Source organism: Hibiscus syriacus, unplaced genomic scaffold (assembly GCF_006381635.1).
Source record: "Hibiscus syriacus cultivar Baekdansim isolate YM2019G1 unplaced genomic scaffold, ASM638163v2 tig00110332_pilon, whole genome shotgun sequence".
NCBI lineage: Eukaryota > Viridiplantae > Streptophyta > Magnoliopsida > Malvales > Malvaceae > Hibiscus > Hibiscus syriacus.
The window spans coordinates 1,758,325-1,779,718 of NW_024062688.1; the positions used below are offsets into that span (position 1 = coordinate 1,758,325).

The 21,394-nt window shown below is 35.3% G+C and overlaps 1 protein-coding gene, 1 long non-coding RNA gene and 1 pseudogene across 2 annotated transcripts; 1 reads left to right on the top strand and 2 right to left on the bottom strand.

Moving 5' to 3' along the window:
* Window positions 1-787: 787 nt before the first annotated feature.
* LOC120119222 lies at window positions 788-4,806 on the bottom strand (annotated as a pseudogene).
* A 4,039-nt stretch (window positions 4,807-8,845) lies between these two features.
* Window positions 8,846-9,292, top strand: LOC120119980. The gene is made up of 3 exons (XR_005515875.1): window positions 8,846-8,902; window positions 9,131-9,154; window positions 9,250-9,292. It is a non-coding gene; the product is annotated as an uncharacterized LOC120119980 (long non-coding RNA).
* Window positions 9,293-10,672: 1,380 nt separating this feature from the next.
* On the bottom strand, window positions 10,673-11,176 carry LOC120119826 (protein RALF-like 33). The gene has a single exon (XM_039139629.1). It carries the CDS (start codon window positions 11,149-11,151, stop codon window positions 10,771-10,773), a length of 381 nt encoding a protein of 126 aa, XP_038995560.1. The 5' UTR covers window positions 11,152-11,176; the 3' UTR covers window positions 10,673-10,770.
* Window positions 11,177-21,394: the final 10,218 nt, after the last annotated feature.

The following is a 21,394-nucleotide window of genomic DNA, read 5'->3' on the forward strand; positions in this document are numbered from 1 at the left end:
AAATTAAACAATTATGATAGTTAAAAAACTACATTAATCACATATTAATAAAAATAAATAAAAGCATTTGGGAAGTATAATAACACTTTAAACCATTAAATTAAATCTAATAATTGAAAAAAAATCAGGGAAGGTTATCGAATTCGGTACTAAGGTAAACGACCTTTGGATTTGGAATATTGGAATTAGAAGACTTCTTTTTGAGTGGGAGTTAAACATTTAGGATGGATTCATGGCTACGATCGATAGAGCTGCCATGAGAAGTTGTGATTCTAATAAATTGCGGTGGGTTGGTTCCTCAACTGGGTTGTATTCCCTAAGTTCTTTCTATGGCTCCCTTGTTGAAGAAACTGCCAGGTCGGATAAATTTTAGAAACTAGCTTGGGTGAATTTAGCCCCTGTCAAAGTTGAAGCATTTGATTGGAGGGTTGCCTTGCAGAGGATCCCTTCTCTCGTGGAACTCGTTAAGCGTGGTGTTGGCAATGTGGACGCAACGATTTGTGTGCTATGTAAAAAAACATCTGAAACCTCAAACCATTTATTCTGTCATTGGATAGTGGCTTGGAGAATGTGACAAAGGTGGGATTCTGAGTGGAACATTTGCTTTGTCTGACCAGGTGATTTCAAATCGCTCCTTATAGCATAGGTAAATTCGCCTTCGAACCGTATCGGTAAGCAAATTTACATGTAGTTTTTTTTTCATTTGGTTTTTATGGTTGGGTAGAAATGATGTGATTTTTAATAACAAGCCTCTGTGTGAAGAGTCAATCTATAATACTACTTTGTCTTAAATTGGCTTATGGTGCAAGTTTAATTGGCCTGTGGGTTGTCCCCTCTCATCGGACGTAGTGAGGTACTGAGGTGCACTAGTGCTATTGTTGTCGGACCTATTGGGAAATAAACGAGTAACAAGTAATTTCCCTATAACCAGATTAGTGAGAATACGAAATAAAAATAGAAAAATAATACTCAAAAAATTGATAACGGAGTTCAGCCAATTGTGCCTACGTCTCCGGACTGCTGCAGATCTTTTACTAAGAGAGAAAATTTAAAGGTGTTTATAAAACACTTACTACTCACAAGAAAGCTCTCTAGTATTGGGAGAAAGAAATGATTTTTGGGATGATTTTGAAGCTAAATGGGTTAGGGTATTTATAGTTGAAGCTTAAGGACTAATCTTGTAAATACCCTAAAGTGCAATGACTAAAATGCACTTATGCCTTTTACCATTTTTTTAACAAAAATTAAATGCACCATTCAGTGCCTAACTTGCCACATTTGGTGGCCACCCATTGCTGACTTTCCAACAATCTCCCATTTGAAGACTGATTTTAATCTTTCTTCACACCTCGATCAATGCAGAAACATTTCTAGTCTTGTTATTCTAGCATGCCAACTGAAGCTGAATACAACTTCAATTTGTCTGTGGTCACCGTCTTTGTCAACATGTCTGCTGGATTTTGAGCTCCACTAATCTTTTCAAGCTTCAAAATCCCATCTTCCATAAGAGACCGGATAAAATGATATCTCAATTGTATATGCTTCGTCCTAGAATGAAAAGACGGATTCTTTGCTAGATGAATAACACTAAAACTGTCACAATACAAGATATTGTTTTCTTGTTTCTTGCCTAACTCTTCCAAGAAACTTTGGAGTCAAACCATCTCCTTGCTGGCTTCCGTAACAGTGACATATTATGCTTCAGTTGTGGAGATAGCAACTATCTTCTATAGTTGAGAAACCCAACTCACCGCGGTTCCTCCTAGAGTATAGATATACCATGTAGTGCTCCTTCTGATGTCAACATTTTCGGCTAAGTCAGCATCTACATAGTCTGATAGTATCATATCTCCACCTTTGAAACAAAGTGCTTTGTTTGTGGTACCCCACAGATATCTGAGGATCCATTTGACTGCTTCCCAGTGTACCTTGCCTGGATTATTCATGTACCTGCTAACAGCTCCCACTGCATAAGCAATATCTGGTCTGGTACAAACCATGGCATACAGCAGGCTTCCAATTGCTGAGGCATACGACACCTTCTCCATGTGTGCACGTTCTTCCTCCGTCTATGGTGACTGTTCTTTGGAGAGTCTAAAATGAACACCTAAAGGTGTACTTACTGGTTTAGCATCTTGCATGTTGAACCTGGAGAGTACTTTGTTGATGTACTCAGCCTGTGATAACATCAAAATCCCTGACTTTGTGTCTCTCTTAATCCTCATCCCAAGAATCTGCTTCGCAACGCCCAGATCCTTCATAGCAAACTGCTTCGACACTTTTCTCTTGCATGTCTAAGCCTGCAACGAGCATGTCATCAACGTACAACAATAAAATAATGAAGCTATTTTCGAACATCTTGATGTAGTAACAATGATCTGCTTGGCATCTAGTAAAACCACTACTACTCATGAAACTATCAAACTTCTTGTATCACTGTCTAGGAGCTTGTTTTAAACCATACAAGCTCTTCTTCAACCTGCATACCAGGTTTTTCTTGCATGCCTCTATGAAGCCTTCTGGCTGCCTCATATAGATTTCTTCCTCCAAATCACCTTGAAGGAAAGTTGTCTTTACATCTAACTGCTCAAGATGTAAATTCTCTGCAGCTACAATTTTCAACATCAGTCTGATTGTAGACAGTTTTACGACTGGAGAGAAAATTTCATTTTAGTCAATACCTTCTTTTTGTTGAAAAACCTTTCACAACCAATCTTGCTTTGTAGCGTTTACTCCCATCGTGCTCTTCTTTGATCATGTAAATCCACTTGTTATGGAGCGCTTTCTTGCCTGGTGGTAATTCAGCTAATTCCCACGTTTGATTTGACATAAGTGAGTCTATCTCATCTTTCATGGAAGACTCCCACTTGACTAAATCCTCCACTTTCTTTGCTTCATCATAGCACTCTAGTTAACCATTGTCAGTTAGCAACAAGTAGTGCAAAGAAGGAGAATAATGTTGGATTGGTTTAGGAATTCTGGAGGAGCGTCTCAGTTCTGGTGTGCCTGGTTCTTCTTGAACTATTTCAGGATTTATATGAACATCATTTCTAAAAATCTCCTCGAACTCAACAAATTCTTTTGTTTCAGCTTCGGTATTGGAGCTACTTGATTCTACAGATGACCTCTCTTTTTACATCACATTCTCATTAAAAAAGACATCTCTGTTTCTAATGATCTTTCGATTTTCATAGTCCCAAAATCGGTAACCGAACTCATCACCACCATAACCAATAAAGACGCATTTGTTGGACTTGGCATCAAGTTTATTTCTTTCAGCAGAATCTTTGTGTACATAAGAAATACAACCAAACACTCTTAAGTGTGAAAGATTTATTTTTTTCTTACTCCAAACTTCCTCTGGTATTCTGCCATCCAAAGGAATTGAAGGCCCACGGTTGATCAGGTAAGCTGTAGTGTTAATAGCTTTAGCCCATAGAAATTTGGGCAATCCAGAATGTATCCTCATGCTTCTGGCACGTTCATTCAGAGTTCTGTTCATGAGCTCTGCTACGCCATTATGCTGCGGTGTCGTGGGAACTGTTGTCTCCATCTTGATCCCATTGTTTGCACAGAAATATCTGAATCTTCTATTTTTGTACTCTCCTCCATTATCAGACCTCAACCGCTTGACTTTCAAACCAGTCTCATTTTCTACCATGGCTTTCTATTTTCTGAAAGTATCAAAGACTTCTGATTTCTTCTTCAGAAAATAAACACACGCCTTCCTCGTAGAATCATCGATGAATGTGACATAATATAATGAGCCTGCAAGAGATGGAACTGGAGATGGTCCTCATACATCATTATGAACCAACTCTAACTTTTCAGCCTTGGGTGTCTTGCCAATCTTTGCAAAACTCACTTTCTTTTGTTTGCCAAAGATGCAATCCTCGCATAGTTCGACATCTACACTCTTTAGATCCGGCAGCTTCTCTTTTAACAAAAGTGTCTTCATCCCTTTCTCGCTCATATACGACATATCCAACGGACTCTCCACTCTCAAATTCCCATTATTCAACTCAGTAACTGCCGATGAAGACGATAGCCGAAAATGCCTAACTTCTTCCACATTATCCTTCCCTTTCTCAATAACCTCCACTTCTTCAACAATAAGATCATCTTCAACCGTCCCTTTTCCTTCCTTCTCATCATCCTCCACAAAAATCACTTCTTTTTCCTTCTTAAAATGGCTCTAAGTATCCCAAGCTTGCCTTTTCACATTACTGAATCTACAAATCAAGAGATTCCCTAAATCACTTTCAATCAAATCCTGTTTGTGATGTGAAGCGGGTAACCCAAATTTTAGATGTCTGACAGGAGCGTGGACTGCTCCTCTAGGGAAAGGTACCTTAGGTTCTGGGTAACGAGAGATTCTAGAGACAGTGCTGTTGGAAGGAAAATTTTCTTTTTCCAGGCTTTAATTTATCAAAGACAATCTAGATTTTTTGCAAAACTGGTAACCCAGAGAATTTGAATACGGGGGTTTCTTTTTGTAGTTGAAAATGGAATTGAAGTATTCATCTCCCCCGCGTTTACGGTTGCTTGCTAAAGCACCCATTGACGAAATTCACAAACTTTAAACCCTAAAATCAGAATACCCGTTTAACGAAAACTATGAAACTAGATTTGAGAGATTAGGGTTTTTTTTTAATGTTATAACCCAGGACAAGTGCTTTTAAAGTGAAAACATTGAAACCCAGAATTTAAAAGACGAAATACTTCAAAGCAAAATCAAGGATCGGATTTTTCTTCTTAAAACTAAAACAAGCCAAGAAATTTTCAGAAAATAAAGGGGAGAATGCGGAAGAACATATATATGGAAATTTTGAGGAATTGCAAAGGAAATAACCGTTATTGCTTTCGATGGACAAAAAGGAATCAACTTTGGAACGCTGCGTTTTCTAGGTTTATGTTTTGGAAACGTACGCCTCCTAGCAGATTTATAAAAAAAACATAAATTAAATATTTAGTCGCTCACATGTTTTTTATGATTATATTTTAATCATCAAAATATATTTTTAAAATATCATACCTATCATTATTCTTGATAGACCGTAATTAAGAAATTAATAATAATGATGACTTATCATTATAAAATAATATTATGTCATCATTAAAAAATAAAAAATTATCATACTAATAATTTTATTTATTTTTTAATGATATATGACTAAAATAAAACAAAAACGTAAAATTTAAAAAAATGTTAAGAGGCACATACCTATTTTATTAGCGTAAGGTTGTCCACTTGGGATATGATAAATTGCCTTTTCTCTTGGCAAAAGAGTTGAGATATCTTTTAGGATAAGCAAAATTCAATTCAATTCAATTTTTTTAAAAAAAAATTAAGTTATTTAAGTCGAGTTATTCGAGTCAATTCGAATTATCAATTCGATTTTTAAATTCAAATCGAGCTAAAATTTTAAAATTTTGAATTACTCGACAAACTAAAAATTTGACTAAATCCCTCAATTTTTTTTATAATTTTCTTATTTATTCAATTCATCCTTTATTTTAAGTATTTTTTTCAAATTTAAACTATATGCTTATAAACCATCGTAGAATGCATATGTACTTTTAATTCCTCTTTTTGGTAACAAATTTTTTATTTTTTAATTTAATCCCTATTTTTTTATAATTTCATTATTTCTTCATTTCATCTTTTATTTTAAACCCAATTTTTATTTTAAACCCAATTTTTATCAACTTTGAACTACATGCTCCTAAATCATCGTATAATACATATGTACTTTCAATCTTCTTTTTGATAACAAATTTTCAATTTAGTTCCTCAATTTTTTTATAATTTCATTATTTCTTCAATCCATCCTTTATTTTAAGTCCATTTTTTATCAACTTTGAACCACATGCTCCTAAACTATTGTAGAATACATATGTACGTTCAATTCCTCTTTATGATAACAAACTTTTTATTTTCTAATTTAGTCTCTCAATTTTTCATTATTTCCTTATTTCTTCAATTCATCATTATTTTAAATTTGTTTTTATTAAATTTGAATAACATGCTCATATATCACAATAGAATACCTATATAACTTCAATTCTTACTTTTTTTTTACTAAAAATGTAATATATCTCTCTTTTTATTTAGTCTCTTAACTTTGCATTTAACTCAATTTGCTCTTTTGACTATAATTGTTTGTATATTTTGTCTTCCCGTCAATTCATTGACTCCTTTGTACTTTCATCAATATTTTACCCTCAAAATCCTTTCTTTAAAATATAATATTATGAATATATTTCATAATTTTAGATTGTATTTGATAGATTAAATAACATTTTAACGTGAAAATAATATAATATATATATATCTTATATGGTTAGATAAAGTCAAAAAATTGGAAAAAATCCTTGTCATAATACTATAAATAATTATAATGAAATTAATATAGAAACTCGAATAACTCAACTCGAATTTCTTAAACTCAACTCAGCTCAAAAAAAATTAAAGTGAAGTTCAAGTTGTAAAATGCGACTCGTCAACTCGCATGACTCGAAATTTTTTTACTCAACTCGATCGAATATTCACCTCTGATGTCTACCTTCCGCAGTAATAAATTATTAATTACCATTAAATAGCATCAAGCTACCTCCGCATCATATCCTTTATTGACATACTCAGGACTATTATCCTCCATTTGAACATAAGCATTGAGATGTCTTTGTCAATGCAAAGACGATCCCGCCTATTGACCGATCTTTTTTAAAAAGAGAAATGAGCTACTTCTATCTTTAAAATGATAGCACAGAAATAACTCTGTTATTGGATAAAATCAACATATATAGGATATATTCTCTACCAATATCGAATCATACTAATTTATAATAGTTTCTCGATTAAGGGGACAAATGTTATACCATCTTTATAGACATCATCTAGAAATGTTATCCGAAAATCACCTTTACCCGGGATCCATCTGGAGCCTCGTAATCCTCGTAATCCTTAGATGACAACAATCCCACGATGAGATATATGACAATTTCACATAATTTATTAGAAACAAACATTCAATGCTTGTAATTATTTTGTGTGAATCATCCTACAAACAATTATTGTCATCATATGTCAGACACCAATCATCTTATAGTCAAGATATTTACATTTAAGATCAAAACATTATATAACAATTATTAGTAATTTTAATAATTTAGGGTGATTGTAAAGTAATATATGTTCAACATTTTCTTAATTAATTGATAACATACACACCCTTCAAACGCAACTGTTCGAACTCAAGACCTCAAGGGAGAATATCATTTTCTTTTATCAGCGAAGTCACTTAATGAGTTCACGGTTTTTATAAATTAAACATTATTTTATACTACTTTTGAAAAGTGATTTAAAAATACTTTAAAATGTATTTTTGAAAAGTGTAATTAAAAATTTAATTGTTTAAGATTAATGTTAAAAGATAATTTCAAAAAGATAAAATGTATATTTTAGACATTATGTTGTAAATTAGAAATATAATATTTTTTTCTTAGTAATAATATTTTATATATGAAATGTTTCGTTAAAAAAATATGTTATCAATATTTTTAACATGTAGACTAAAAATTATTACGAAGTGATAATTTAGAAATTTATTTTTGTCGAAAAAATAATATATGTACTTATAGTAAAAAATCTTTAAAGTTCTGTTAGTTTATATATGACAATCAATTTAAGCATTAATAAATAATAAATAATAAATAATTATACATGTATGTCTATTGATTTAAAAATTAATTAAAATTAAATAATTGAGAATAAAATAATAGTTTCACTTCAAAAATAATTTTTCGCAATAAAAATTAAAAATTTAAACCTGTGAGGTTAGTATAGAACCAACTTTTCCATTACGGAAGCATTTTCAAATTGTAAATTAAAAAATATAATTTAAACATTTATTTTTTAATTAAATCTTTAAATTATAATTAAGTAAAAGAAAATACATTTTAATTTATTTATGTGTACAAAAATATCCTTGGACAATCATATCTCATTGATGTAATCGGCGCAAAAAGTGGGAGAAAATCGTAATTCCAGTTCCACAAATCTTATAGTCATCTTGGCGCTTCACTGTCTCAGTCACTCTCTCCCAAACAGTTACCCATTGCCTTTCTTCCAACAAATTTCTGAGAATGGTATGTTTCATTTTCCACAATTGAATTATTTTCTCTATTTTTTTACTTAAATTTAATCTAATCCTTGTTTTCATTAATTTTGTAATTATCCAAAGTACATTATTAGATTAGGGTTTTGAGTTTTCCCGTCATTGGATCTGATCCGTTCTATTGTAATCTATTTCTCAAAATAAGAAATGTGAAATGGAGGATTGTTTACGATCAATAAATGTTTCGGAATGCTTGGGATAATGAATCCGCGTATTAGATTCAAATACTAAAACTATGTGGAAACTGACCTGTTCATAACATTATGTCTCGTTCTTCGGCTTGTTAATGCAGCTTGAATTTAACGATCGAAAAAATTGTTTAAATGTAGTCCTGGTTTTAATTATTTTTGTGTTGCAGTGGCATTTAATTTTAGGTTTAACTAGTGATTACTTCTGGGGTCTAATCAAGTTATAATTCTATGTTACTCTCCAAATGCATGAAGAAACTTGAAAAAAGATTAAACATAACCATATTTGTCTTCAGACCCGAGTCCAAGTAACATTGGTTGATATCCCATCATCAATTTTAGGCTTGAACTTATTCATGGAAGAAAATTTTGCTTTCTTCAGCAAATATCATGTGTTTTGATTTTATATGGTGTCTGATAATGAAACTCTTGATAGCATTTTGTGTTGTATAGTTTTCATTTTTTTCTTTCAGTTAGCAGGATGGCAGTGATTCTGGAGAAAAGAAACTAGACAATGCGGATATGGCAGCTTTTGTAAGTTACTTATCAAGTTCATATATTGCAGATAGGCTTATGATTGTTTGCTTCTCTTCATGGTTATTCAGAGCACACAAATTTTGGTGTATTCCGAACATTGCACTCAAATAGAATGGGTTGCTTCATGGAGATATCATTATGTTATGTTTCAAAAAAAATTCAACGTTACGGTTCTGTGGTTTAATTCATTGTCATCCAGATTATACTGAACTAATTATTTTTCAGGTCCAGAATCTACTTGAACAGATGGTGAGGTTTTATTTTGAACTGGTTTTAGATTATATATGGAATTCATGAACTTTAAGCAGATTTAGCTAATTTGGCTCTGTTATTACATATTGCAGCAATCAAGGTTCCAAACAATATCTGACTCCATCATTACCAAGAATATCCTTTTTATTATTATCTAGTTAAACCTGAGGGGATGAGTTTCTTCATCAAAAAGAATAGTTGTCGTTTTGTTAAAGAATTCGCTTTGCAACAAGCAAAATGGAAACCTTTTTTGTTGGGGAAAGTAGCCATGGGTGGTTGCCAAATTTCATTTCATTCCATTTCAGTTAACCTTGTTCTTTAGGTGCTTCTCAAGCCAAAATGAAGCAATTAATCTGAATGGGATGCATATATCCATGCTCTAAATTGCAAGCATTTTCTGATTTCCTTGACTTTAATGCACTTGATGATATGGGCAGCAAGATAGATGATCTAGAGCAAAGCGTCAATGATCTCCGAACAGAGATGGATGCAGATAAGTCTCCTTCTGGGCCAAAGGAGGATTCTAAGTCTCCGAAAGATCCCTAGTGGTTTAAATCCGACTTCGCAGCACGGTATTTCTAGACCCTGTGTTTCTTTTGGTCACTATCTTTTCTCACATGGCAAACCAGTTACATACACATATACATCATATTTTTGCCTAATGTCTCCTCTAATTTCTATTTCAATATAATATGGTTAAGCCTATCTAAACATTATTGACATTAGTAGTTTAAGTCTATGGTAATTTTATGATTGTGATGAGCTGTCTTATTAACATATACCTGAAAAGTGGAATTGGTTTATATATAGAAAATACTAGTTTGGTAGACGAGTTCATGCTCGAGGAATCTCATTATGTTTCAGGTTATCCACCAAGTAATTAGATTAATAAAGTATCCAAATTTTGTTATAATATCTAAGCATAAAAAAGAGAAAAATAGTGCAAAGGTCTTGATTTCAACTTCTGTAGATAGTTATTTATTTTTGCTTTGTTTTTCTCATAGACATTTGAGATGTCATACTTATTTATACGAGTATATGTTATCAATAAGTTAATTTAGCGAGATAAGATATTATGTCGATTGGATACCGATAATTAAACCTAAAGATAGGAGTATATATTTAATACGGATATATTTCATGTTTTAAAGGTTAGTTTGGAGTTGGAGGTCTGATTGAAATATATTAATTCGTTAAATATATCATAAAATTTTAGAAAATTAAATATGTATGTTCATGTAAACCGGATTCTACCCTTTCAAATATGATAGCTAAATATTCATAAGAAAAAAATTGAAAATTTTGGTGCCACAAAAATAAGCTAAAATTGAAAAACAATATAAATATACAATATATTTAAAGATAGTATAATTAATTACGTTATTATATTAGCAACTTAAATATAACCCCTATTATATTTATTTGTTTCACTCGAAAAGATATACCTATGGTTGATAAAAAAAAAAGGAACCCAACAATCCACAGCAATACACAAAATTATTTATGAATCAAATGTAGGAAGAAATAGAAGAAAATATTACATCTTTAAAATTAGACAGGCAACAGAATTTATTTATTTTTAGTAAAAAGGACATAAAATTAAATAAATAAATCTAACGCCGACATCGCGTAATTCTACTACACCCACGTGAGTAAGGATTCGCCTGGGCTCCCGGTCGGCAATTATAATACGACGCTCCACGTCGTGAGCATGGAACCGTGTTCCTCCTCAGCGCACCGTAGCTAATGTAACGGGTCCTAGCTAAAATGCGCCTGTAGATCTCGGATCCCATGGCGAACTCAGCGTCGAAGTCCGATGATTCCTCGTTGCCCACCATCAGGCACTCCGCGATTGATCCGCTGCACTCCGATTTGATCGGGAGGAAATTGTCGCCGCCGAAATAGAGGGTGGGAGACGAAGCTGAATGCGCCACGTGGACGGAAAGGATTGCACAAATCGCGAGGAAACAGAAGGGGAATCTAGAGCTTCCCATTATCGGCTTCTTTTTTGTGGGTGTCTGTTCGCGAAGGGAGTGGAAAGCAGGGGACGTTTTTTGGATTATAAGTGATTGTTGTTAAGAGAAAGCCATTGGGGTTTGGATTTATTTGCGATTTTGCCACTTTACTTTAACATGAGGGGGTTTACTTGTAATTTAAGTGTGCCAATCACTTGTGGACATCCACTAGCTGTCTGTCTTTTGACCTTATACATTTTTCATAGAAAATAATAATGCCGACAACAATATTGAAGCCCAAATATGATCTTTAGTTCATGATATTTTATTCAAGGACTCTCAAATTCACCCAGTAAGTTCATACTAAATTTTATCATTATATTTTAATTTTATTGATTTTTAAAAAAAACATTTTAATTTATTGATTTGTCTCAATATATAAAAAGGATGTTATTTTTCTTAGAGATTTAAATCTTAAACAATAATATTTGTAAAATGTATGCATTATTAATGATTAAAAAGATTTTGAACATATATTATTTTATAATTATATCATATTATTCAAAATAAATGAATAAAATACCTTGACAAAGTATTTCTATTTTTATTCAAATATAAATTAAATTTAAAAAATTGATAAACTTCTTTACAGTAAAGAAATATTGCATTTTTTTAACTCTAATCCAACCACAAAAAAGGTACAATGAAAACATTAAAGGTTTTCGTAAATTAGTTGTGTGATAATTAAGCGAGTGGCAGAGTGAGCAGGAGATATGGAGGAGGAGGAGACCGGAGCAACCTTTGATCAATCAGCATCGGCCGCTTAGGCTATATTGTGTTCGTGGAAAACGTCAGCAAAAGGATACATACTCTTACCTTGAAGGAAGCTTTCCAGGGGTATGGAAATGTGACAGACTTGTTTATTGCGTTTAACAGTCCGAGGAGAAGAGAAAAGCTTTATAAGTTTGCTTTTATAAGATTTAAAAGTGAGGCAGGTGCACAGGAAACGGTCAAGAAAGGGAATGGTAGATTAATGGACGGTTCACACATTAGATTTTTTCGTGAAAAAGAAAATAGTGGTGTGTCCCAAACTAGAATCATTAAGTCTCCGATCAAAAGGAAGCCATCATCCTCGACGTTGAGAGACTCTAGAACTTTCAAAGAGACTTTGATGGGGACAGAGATAGTACAAAAGGGTATATCTCAGTTATCTTTGTTAGGAAACCGGGTTACTTCTAGTTTTAAAATTGACCTAAAATGTCAAGATCAAAACTATCAAAGGTTGCACAGCGAATAAACCCGTCAAACTATTGAATATTGAAACACAATGAAAAAACCGAATAAAAAATAATAAAAGAGAGAACACACTAAATTTGCGAGGTTCGACGAGAATATCGTCTACTCCTCGGGCACCACACCGGATGATAACTTCACTATCAACAAATATTACAACAAATGGAATTCTTTAGAATTCTCAAAGTGAGAGAACGAAGAAAACAAGAGGAAGAGAGAACTTGTTTTGTGATGATTTCTAATGAAATACTTAGGCCTATTTATAGTTGAGTTTTAAGGACTAAACTTATAAATAACCTAATATTTTATGAACCAAAGATGAAAAATAAGTTGGCCACCTACCAAAGAATTTTTCGATGTGTACAAGTTAGCCACCAACCAAAGATATCAACTTTCAAATTTGCTAATTTTTCAAGCCAAACATAACAAATCTCCACATTGGCTTGAAATTACCAAGTCTACTCAATTTCTTTAACTCCCCAAATTTCATGAAGCTCTTTTAATGTAGTGCCTCTAATTGCGCTCACAAACGCCATACACCGAAGGTGCTCAAACTTTCAGGATGTTAATCAAGTTCAAACAATGATTGAACTTGATTACTGTTACCACCTTGGTCATCATATCTGCAGGATTTTCTGATGTCGCAATTTTCTGAAGTAGAATCTTTCATTCTTCAAAGATCTTTCGCAGAAAGTGATACCTCAAGTCGATATGCTTAGTCCTTGAATGGTAGACTTGATTTTTCGCTAAGTTAATAGCGCTCTGACTGTCACAATAGAGATTAATATGACTTTGAACAACTCCCAAGTCTTTCATCAACCTGTTAAGCCAAATTGCTTCCTTCACAGCTTCTAAAACTACCATGTATTCTGCCTCTATAGTAGACAAAGCCACCGTAGATTGCAAAGTAGACTTCCAACTTATTGGAGCTTTAGCAAGAGTAAACAAATACCCAGTAGTTGATCGACGCTTATCCAAATCACCAGCATATTCGGAATCAACATATCCAACCACACACTGACCAAGTGTTTCATCTTGTTTAAAAACTAAACCAACATCCACGGTTTGTTGGAGATACCGTAGAATCAATTTCACAGCTTGCCAATGTCCTTCTCCAGGATCATGCATGTACACTCTCACAACTCCAACTGCTTGTGAAATGTCAGGACGCGTACACAGTGTTGCATACATCAAGCTCCCAATTGCATTAACATATGGAAATTTTGCCATATACTCTTGTTCTTCGTTAGTTTTAGGAGATAATTGAGAACTAAGTTTCAAATGAGAAGCCAGTGGATACTTACATGTTTGGTATTTTCATTCATGCCAAAACATTGTAATACCTTTCTCAGATACTGCTTCTATGTTAAATAAAATTTCCCTCTCTGTCTATCTCTGCTTATCTCCATACCAAGAATTTTCTTGGCCTCATATAGATCTTTCATCTCAAACTCTTGATTCAACTGAGCCTTTAATTTGTCTATCTCCTTTTGACTCTTCGAAACGATCAACATATCGTCAACGTACAAGAGAAGATAAATGAAAGATCTATCTTTGAGCTTTTGCAAATACACACAATGATCATATTTGCTTCTAGTGTACTTTTGCCTCCTCATAAAGCTATCAAATCGCTTGTACAACTGTCTCAGAGATTGCTTCAATCCATATAGCGATTTGTTCAGCTTACAAACCCATTTCTCACAACCACCATCTTTGTATCCTTCTGGCTGAGTCATATAGATCTTCTCTTCTAAATCACCTTGCAAGAAATACGTATTTACATCAAGTTAAGCTAGCTCCAAATTCAACTGTGCTACCAAGGCCAACAATATTCTAATGGAGGAATGCTTCACAACAGGGGAAAATACTTCATTGTAGTCGATTCCCATCTTTTAAGCGTAGCCTTTAGCTATCAACTGTGCCTTGTAGCGAACATCTTTCTTGCTATGAGATCCATCTTTCTTTACAAATACCCACTTGCATCCAATTACTCTTTTACTTTTCGGTAATTGTGCCAGTTTCCCAGTATTGTTCTTTTGGAGAGATTACATTTCTTAATCCATGGCACTTTTCCACTTATCACTTTTCAAGCTTTGTATTGCTTCTTGGTAAGTGATAGGGATATCATAATCAACAATTGGAAGAGCATAGGCCACCATATCAACAAATCGAGCAGGTCTACGAATTTCTCTCATTGGCCTTGTAACTACAAGTGGTTCTGGTGTCTCTAATGGTTCTTGGGTTTGAACATCTTCATCTTCTGATTATTCTATTGGAGTTGAAGAATCAACTGCATCAACTTCTGGGATCATCGTCTGCAGAAACTCCACCTATTTTGGAGTATGCTCCACCTGCTGCGGAGTACTACTTGTCTGGACAGCTTCACTTGTTACCTTCTTTACTAGGGCAGATTCATCAAAGGTAACATCTCTGCTACAAATTATCTTCTTGGTGTCTAAACACCAAAGGCGGAATCATTTCACTCCATGGGTGATTCCCATAAATAGAGCATTCTTTGCTCTCGGATCAAGCTTGGATTCCTTCACATGATAATAGACAGTGGATCCAAATACATGTAAAGAATCATAATTAGTAGCAGATTTTCCAGACCATACCTCAAATGGTATTTTTCCTCTTATAGCTGATGACAGCAGACGATTGGTGAGATGACCAGCATATGTCACAGCCTCAGCCCAAAATGCCTTACCTAACCCAACATTAGACAACATACATCGAACTTTCTCCAATAGTGTTTGATTCATACGCTCTGCCACCCCATTCTGTTGTGGTGTATTTCTAACAGTGAAGTGTCGAACAATATCATACTCATGGAAAACGTCAAAGAATGGGTCACTTTTATATTCTCCTCCATTGTCCGTGCTAAGACGTTTGATCTTTCTACCAGTCTGGTTCTCGATCATATTTTTCCATTTTAGGAAAATTTGAAGCACTTCATCTTTAGAAACACTTCATCTTTAGACTTCATCGGATACACCCAAACTCTTCTGGAAAAGTTATCTACAAAAGTTACAAAATAACGGTTTCCTCCCAAATACGATGTCTTTGAAGGACCCCATACATCTGAGTGAATATAATCCACAATACCTTTTGTATTATGTATAGTTGTGCCAAACTTCACTCTCTTCTGCTTTCCCATAACAAAATTCTCGCAAAAGTTTAATTTGCAAGCCTTTGCACCTTTCAATAATCCTTTCTTTGATAGAATTTGCAAGGATTTCTCTCCAGCACGTCCCAACCTCATATGCCACAACTGGGTTGCGTCCAAATCATCACCTCCGGAAGCTGCTGCAGCTGCTCCAATAATTGTACTACCTTGGTAGTAATACAAATTATTTTTCCTGATGCCCTTCATCATCACAAGTGCACCATATGTGATTTTTAAAACTCCATCTCTCATAGTGACTACTAAGCCTTTGGATTCCAAGGCTCCCAATGAGATGGGATTTTTTTTCAAACTGGACACGTATCGGACAACAGTCAGAACTCTGGTCGATCAATCTTGATTCTTTAATCGAATTGAACATATCCCAATAGTTTTACAGGCATTGTCATTGTCCATATAAACAATTCCTGCATTTAGTTCTACTAAGTCAGAGAACCACTCCCGATTAGGGGACATATGATAGGTGCAACCCGAATCTAATATCCATTCATATGAATGAAATGTTGTTGATGAAGCAACCAATGATATGTCAGAGTCATTTGCATCCATCTGGAGCAGCTTTTCCTTTCTTCTTCAGCTTCGGACAATCTTTCTTCCAATGACCTTTCTCGTGACAAAAGGCACATTCATCTTTTCTCAGTCTGGACTTCGACTTTGATCTCCCTCTCCACTTTGGCTTTTGACTTTTCGAGCGACCTCTTGCCACCATGGCCTCCGCTGCTTCGTACCTTCTCTCATTCTTGGTTTTCTTCCTAAGCTCATAACTAAAAGCAGCAGTTACATCTTTAAGGGTAACATTATCCTTACCATGAAGTAACGTTGTCTCAAGGTGCTCAAATTCATCTGGAAGAGATGACAACAACTTCAAAGTCAAATCTTCATCTTTGAAGGTTTCATCCATGCCCAATAAGTCTGACACTAACTCATTGAACGCAATGATGTGTTCATTCATACTGGTGTCTGGTTAATAATCAAATCTGAACAATCTTTTCTTCATGTGGAGACGATTCTCAAAGTTTTTCTTTTGGAATTTTTCCTCCAATGCTTTCCACATCTTACTTGCAGAAGTCTCGTTCTTGTAGCCATACTTCTGCTCCCTGGAAAGACAAGATCGAATCGTGATGCACGTCAAACGATTGATTGTTCCCCATTCTTTCTCCTCCATATATTCGGGCTTTTCTTCCTCAATGGCGATGTATAGAACTTGTTGAAATAAAGCGTCTAACACCTCGCCTTGCCACATGTCAAAATGATCGGATCCATTGAACAACTCCACAGAGAAATTTGCATTTGACATCATCCTCCTCACCGGTCCGGATGAAGAGCTTGATGTCTCAACTGATCCGTATTTTGTCATTTTAATTCTAACGAACAATATTCAATAGCACGAACTGTATCTTTTCAGCAACATGACCACCAGGATAACCTCAACCGAAGCTCTAGATACCAATTGTTGGGGAAACCAGGTTATTTTCCACTCGAATGTAGTTTCAAAATTGACATAAAATGTCAAGATCAAAACCACCAAAGGTTGCATAGCGGATAAACCCATCAAACTATTGAATATTGAAACACAATGAAAAAAACCGACTAAAAAATAATAAAGGAGAGAACACACCAAATTTATGAGGTTCGACGAGAATATCGTCTACTCCTCGGGCACCACACCGGATGATAACTTCACTATCAACAAATGTTACAACAAATGGAATTCTTTAGAATTACCAAAGTGAGAGAATGAAGAAAACAAGAGGAATAGATAACTTGTTTTGAGATGATATCTAATGAAATACTTAGGCCTATTTATAGTTGAGTTTTAAGGACTAAACTTATAAATAACCTAATATTTTAGTGACCAAAGATGAAAAATAAGTTAGTCACCTACCAAAGAATTTTCCAATGTGTACAAGTTAACTACCAAACAAAGATGCCAACTTTGCTAACTTTCAACTTTGCTAATTTTTCAAGCCAAACATAACAATCTTCGCCATCACAGCCAGTGGAGACAGAAAGGCTTGAGCCTAGTGAAGAGAAAATATGACATTTTGGTGGTTAAGGGCTTTAGGCAAAATAAACAGACGTATGGTAAACCTTTTCAAATATCTATTCCGAAACATAAGTTGAAATGGAGAGGTTGCTGCCTGGTAGGCCACATCAAAATGATGTACAGCATTTAGTCTATTCAGCATATGTTAAGGTCAGAAGGTCTAGAAGTGATGATATGTTCGTGGTTTGGGCAGCTGGTAGTGGTTAGATTTGATTCTCCTTAAAGCCGTGCAATACTTTGGGCTAGAAGAGAGGAAATGCCCCGTCCATTGTTTGATGATATTGAGCTCATGGAAAGATATGAAGGTAAACATAAAGTTAAAGTTTGGGTTAAACTGGAGGATGTCCCTCTAAGTGTTTGGGATGATTCTTTCTTCTCCGAGTTAGTAGGAAGATGGGGTGAAGTATTGAAGTTGGATAAAGAAACCATAAGCTTAAAAGGTTTTGACTTTGCTAAGATTCTTCTGGCAGTTCAAAATGCCTCATCTATCCCTGGAGGGTAGCTATCATTGTCAATGGATCCTTTCATTGGATAAGGGTGTCTACGGAGGAGTTTGTTGGTGATCGGAGTTGCACTAAAGGTTCGTTTCCGGCTTTGTTCTATGGTAATAATAGGGGTTATTTCAAGTTCTCAGTGTAACTTTGATTCAGCTAGAGATCAAGGATGCGAAACGTTGGGCAACTCTCCATGTAAAGTAGATCCTTTTGGCCCCACTAATCTAGAAATCATCAATGAAGAAGCCTCGCCTTCTGTGAATCAGTGGTGAGGATGAACTAATTGCTCGAGAAAGCTTGTCCCCAAATGTTATCTCGGGTGATATTCTGTTGACCCAAATGTCATAGGGCAAGGAGTATTGCAAGATAGTTTAGTCATTTCCAATGAATCAAGTTGCAAAAGGTGCCAGTGGATACGGGAGAAGTGAATCAAGCTGGGCCTCAATTTATTGTGGCTACTGGCTAGTAAGAGCACCATCCGTAATAATGTTGGTGGCACCTTTCAATTCCATGCGAGTAAAAACTTTGGATTGAGAGCAGACCTCGACAAACTAAATTGGAGGGAAAATAAAAGAAGGCATAAAGGAAAAAAATAATGAGTCTTTTGGAAAACGATCAAAGAATGGCAATGGAATCCAGTCTGGGTTTGTTCCTAATTTAGACCGGTGCAACCTGAAAACGAATTGTGGCTCTCCTAAAAGTAAGGAAAAGAGAAGTTCAGAGGCAGAGGAGATATTTATATCAGCTGTGTTGTTGGGCGTTGAATCCAATGCTCCCAGTGAAGTTGTATAGAAGCGGTTGCAAGAATTAGAAGCTGCAGATAGGTGCTAATGTATTGGAGTAGCTTCTTGTCCCAGTGAGTTGACTTTGTTTTTATGGATTGGTGCATTCTTTCTTGGAACGTTAGGGGTTTGGGAAGAAGTGAGAAAGAGCAGTTAATCGGGTTATTCGAGTTAACAAACCTAGAGTTATTTTTATTCAAGAGTCGAAACTGTCGGTGCTTAATCATAACTTGGTTAGCAGATTGTGGGGTAGAATCCCAGGAAATTTGGTTTTTGCCCTGGCTGAGGGTGCAGCTGGTGGACTCATCTCTCTAAGGGACCCCAATTTTTTTAGGCTGGAAAGTAAAACAGTTCATTCTAGGTTTATACTGTTAGTTGGGCTATTAGGTTATCAGAGAATCCGACGTGGTCTATTGAATCTGTACGATCCTAACGATCTTAATATCCCTTGCCTCTTGGGTGGTGATTTCAACTAAGTGAGATCGAAAGAAGAAAAGATGGGGGCTCCGATTAATGAATATGCGGCAAAGGTGTTTTGAGAAATTATCAATCATAATTGTTTACTTAATCTTCCTTTATTAGGTAGCTTATATACATGGCACAGAGGAGGGGAGACTCTCTCAGCTTGTAGGCTTGATCAATTTCCTAATCTCGTTGTCCCTCCTGAGTTGTTTCCCCTTGAAGGAACAAGTAGCGTTGAATGGTGGTATCTTCGATCATAAACCTATAATTCTCAAGGAATAAAAGACTGTTAGGGTTGCCCGTCCATTTGAATATTTCTCGTATTGGGGCTATGAACCAGATTATGAGGATCTCGTATTGAAGACCCTCGCTGAAAAGTAGGGGCCGGAGTGGTAAATCTTCTAAGGGTTGTCAAGCAGAAGTCGAAAGAGTTGAAGTTAAGATAGCCCGTCTTGAAAAGGATTTAGTAAAGGCTCCTGAACCGAATGTTAATGCTCTCTAAAAGCTGCTGTTTGGGCTAAACATAGAATGGAAGAGCGAGAATGGCTTCAAAAGTTCCGTCTTAAGTGGTTTAAAGTAGGTGATAAAAATACAAAGTTTTTCCTTGCGGTTGCGTCAATAAAGAATCGAGCCAATCACATTTCGTCCATCCACGTTGGGAGTCAAACTATTATAATGAGGTGTCTACCTTTCTAGTGAAAACGTTTACGGGAGAGTTTAAGAGACTAAGTGTAGGTTTGGCTCAAAATTTAGAAAGGCTTTCACCGAAAAAAAGTTTGGGCAGTAATTAGCTCGACCAATGGCTCTCGGGCCCTGGGTCCAGACGGGTTTAATTTGAATTTCTTTAAGAAATTTTGGAAAGGAATCAAAAGTGAAGTGATGGGTTTCTTTGACCACTTTTTCCATGGGACTATTTCTATCAGATCGTTTTACCAATCCTTTTAACTCTCATTCCAAAGGTGGCAGGTGCAGATGCTATTGATGAATTTAGGACAATCAATTGGTCAACTGCTTGTATAAAATCATTGCCCGAGTCTTATCAAGAAGGTTGACAAGTTGTATCAACGAGATTGTAGGTGATACATAGTTTGCATTTATCTCAGGCAAATAGATCTCGGACTGTGCCTTCATCACTAACGAGGCCATAGATTACTTGAGAAGAAACAATATTGAAGCAATTATGATTAAAGCGGATTTAAAAAAAGCATGTACCATCGATTGGTCATTTCTGGATCTTTATCTTCAATAATATATGGGGTTTGGTTCCATGTGGCGCAATTGGGTGAATCTGTGTCTCTACCGCTTTTATCTCTGTCTTGGTAAATGTCTCTTCATCATGTACTTTTAGCATCAAAAAAGGTTTGCGCCAAGGCAGGCTGTCCGCTATCTCCTTTCCTATTAAATATTGTGGGTGATGCGCTTAGTGTTCTTATCACGAAAGCTATTAGTATTAGTATTAGAATTCTCAAAGGTGTGTCAGTTGGATCTGAGGGTCTTGAAGCGAAGCATCTTCAGTTTACCGATGATTTGTTGATGTTTGTGGAGGCTTCGGAACGTGCTATAGTAAATTCTAAAAGAGTGTTAAGAATCTTCAAGATTGCCTCGGGTCTAAAACTCAACATGAAAAAGACAAAGTTGATCGGCATTAATACTGATAACTCCATCTTGTCTACTTGGGCAGATCGAATGAATTGTGGCATCGAGACTTTTCTGACGTTGTACATTGGACTTCCATTGGGCCATAGTTGTAATTCTTTAGCAATGTGGCAACCTGTCATTAATAAAGTTTAAGCAATACTCGACGGTTGGAAGGGCAAATTACTATCTTTTGATGGAAAACTAACATTGGCAAGGTCTGTGCTCTCAAATCTTTATGTGTTCTACATCTCTCTGTTTAAACTTCTTATGTAAATCGCATCAAAGCTGAACAAGATGGTGACCAATTTTATTTGGGGAGCAAACGATAAGCAAGCTATTCACTGGGTGAGTTGGGAGAAAATGGATAGACCAAAAAGACTTG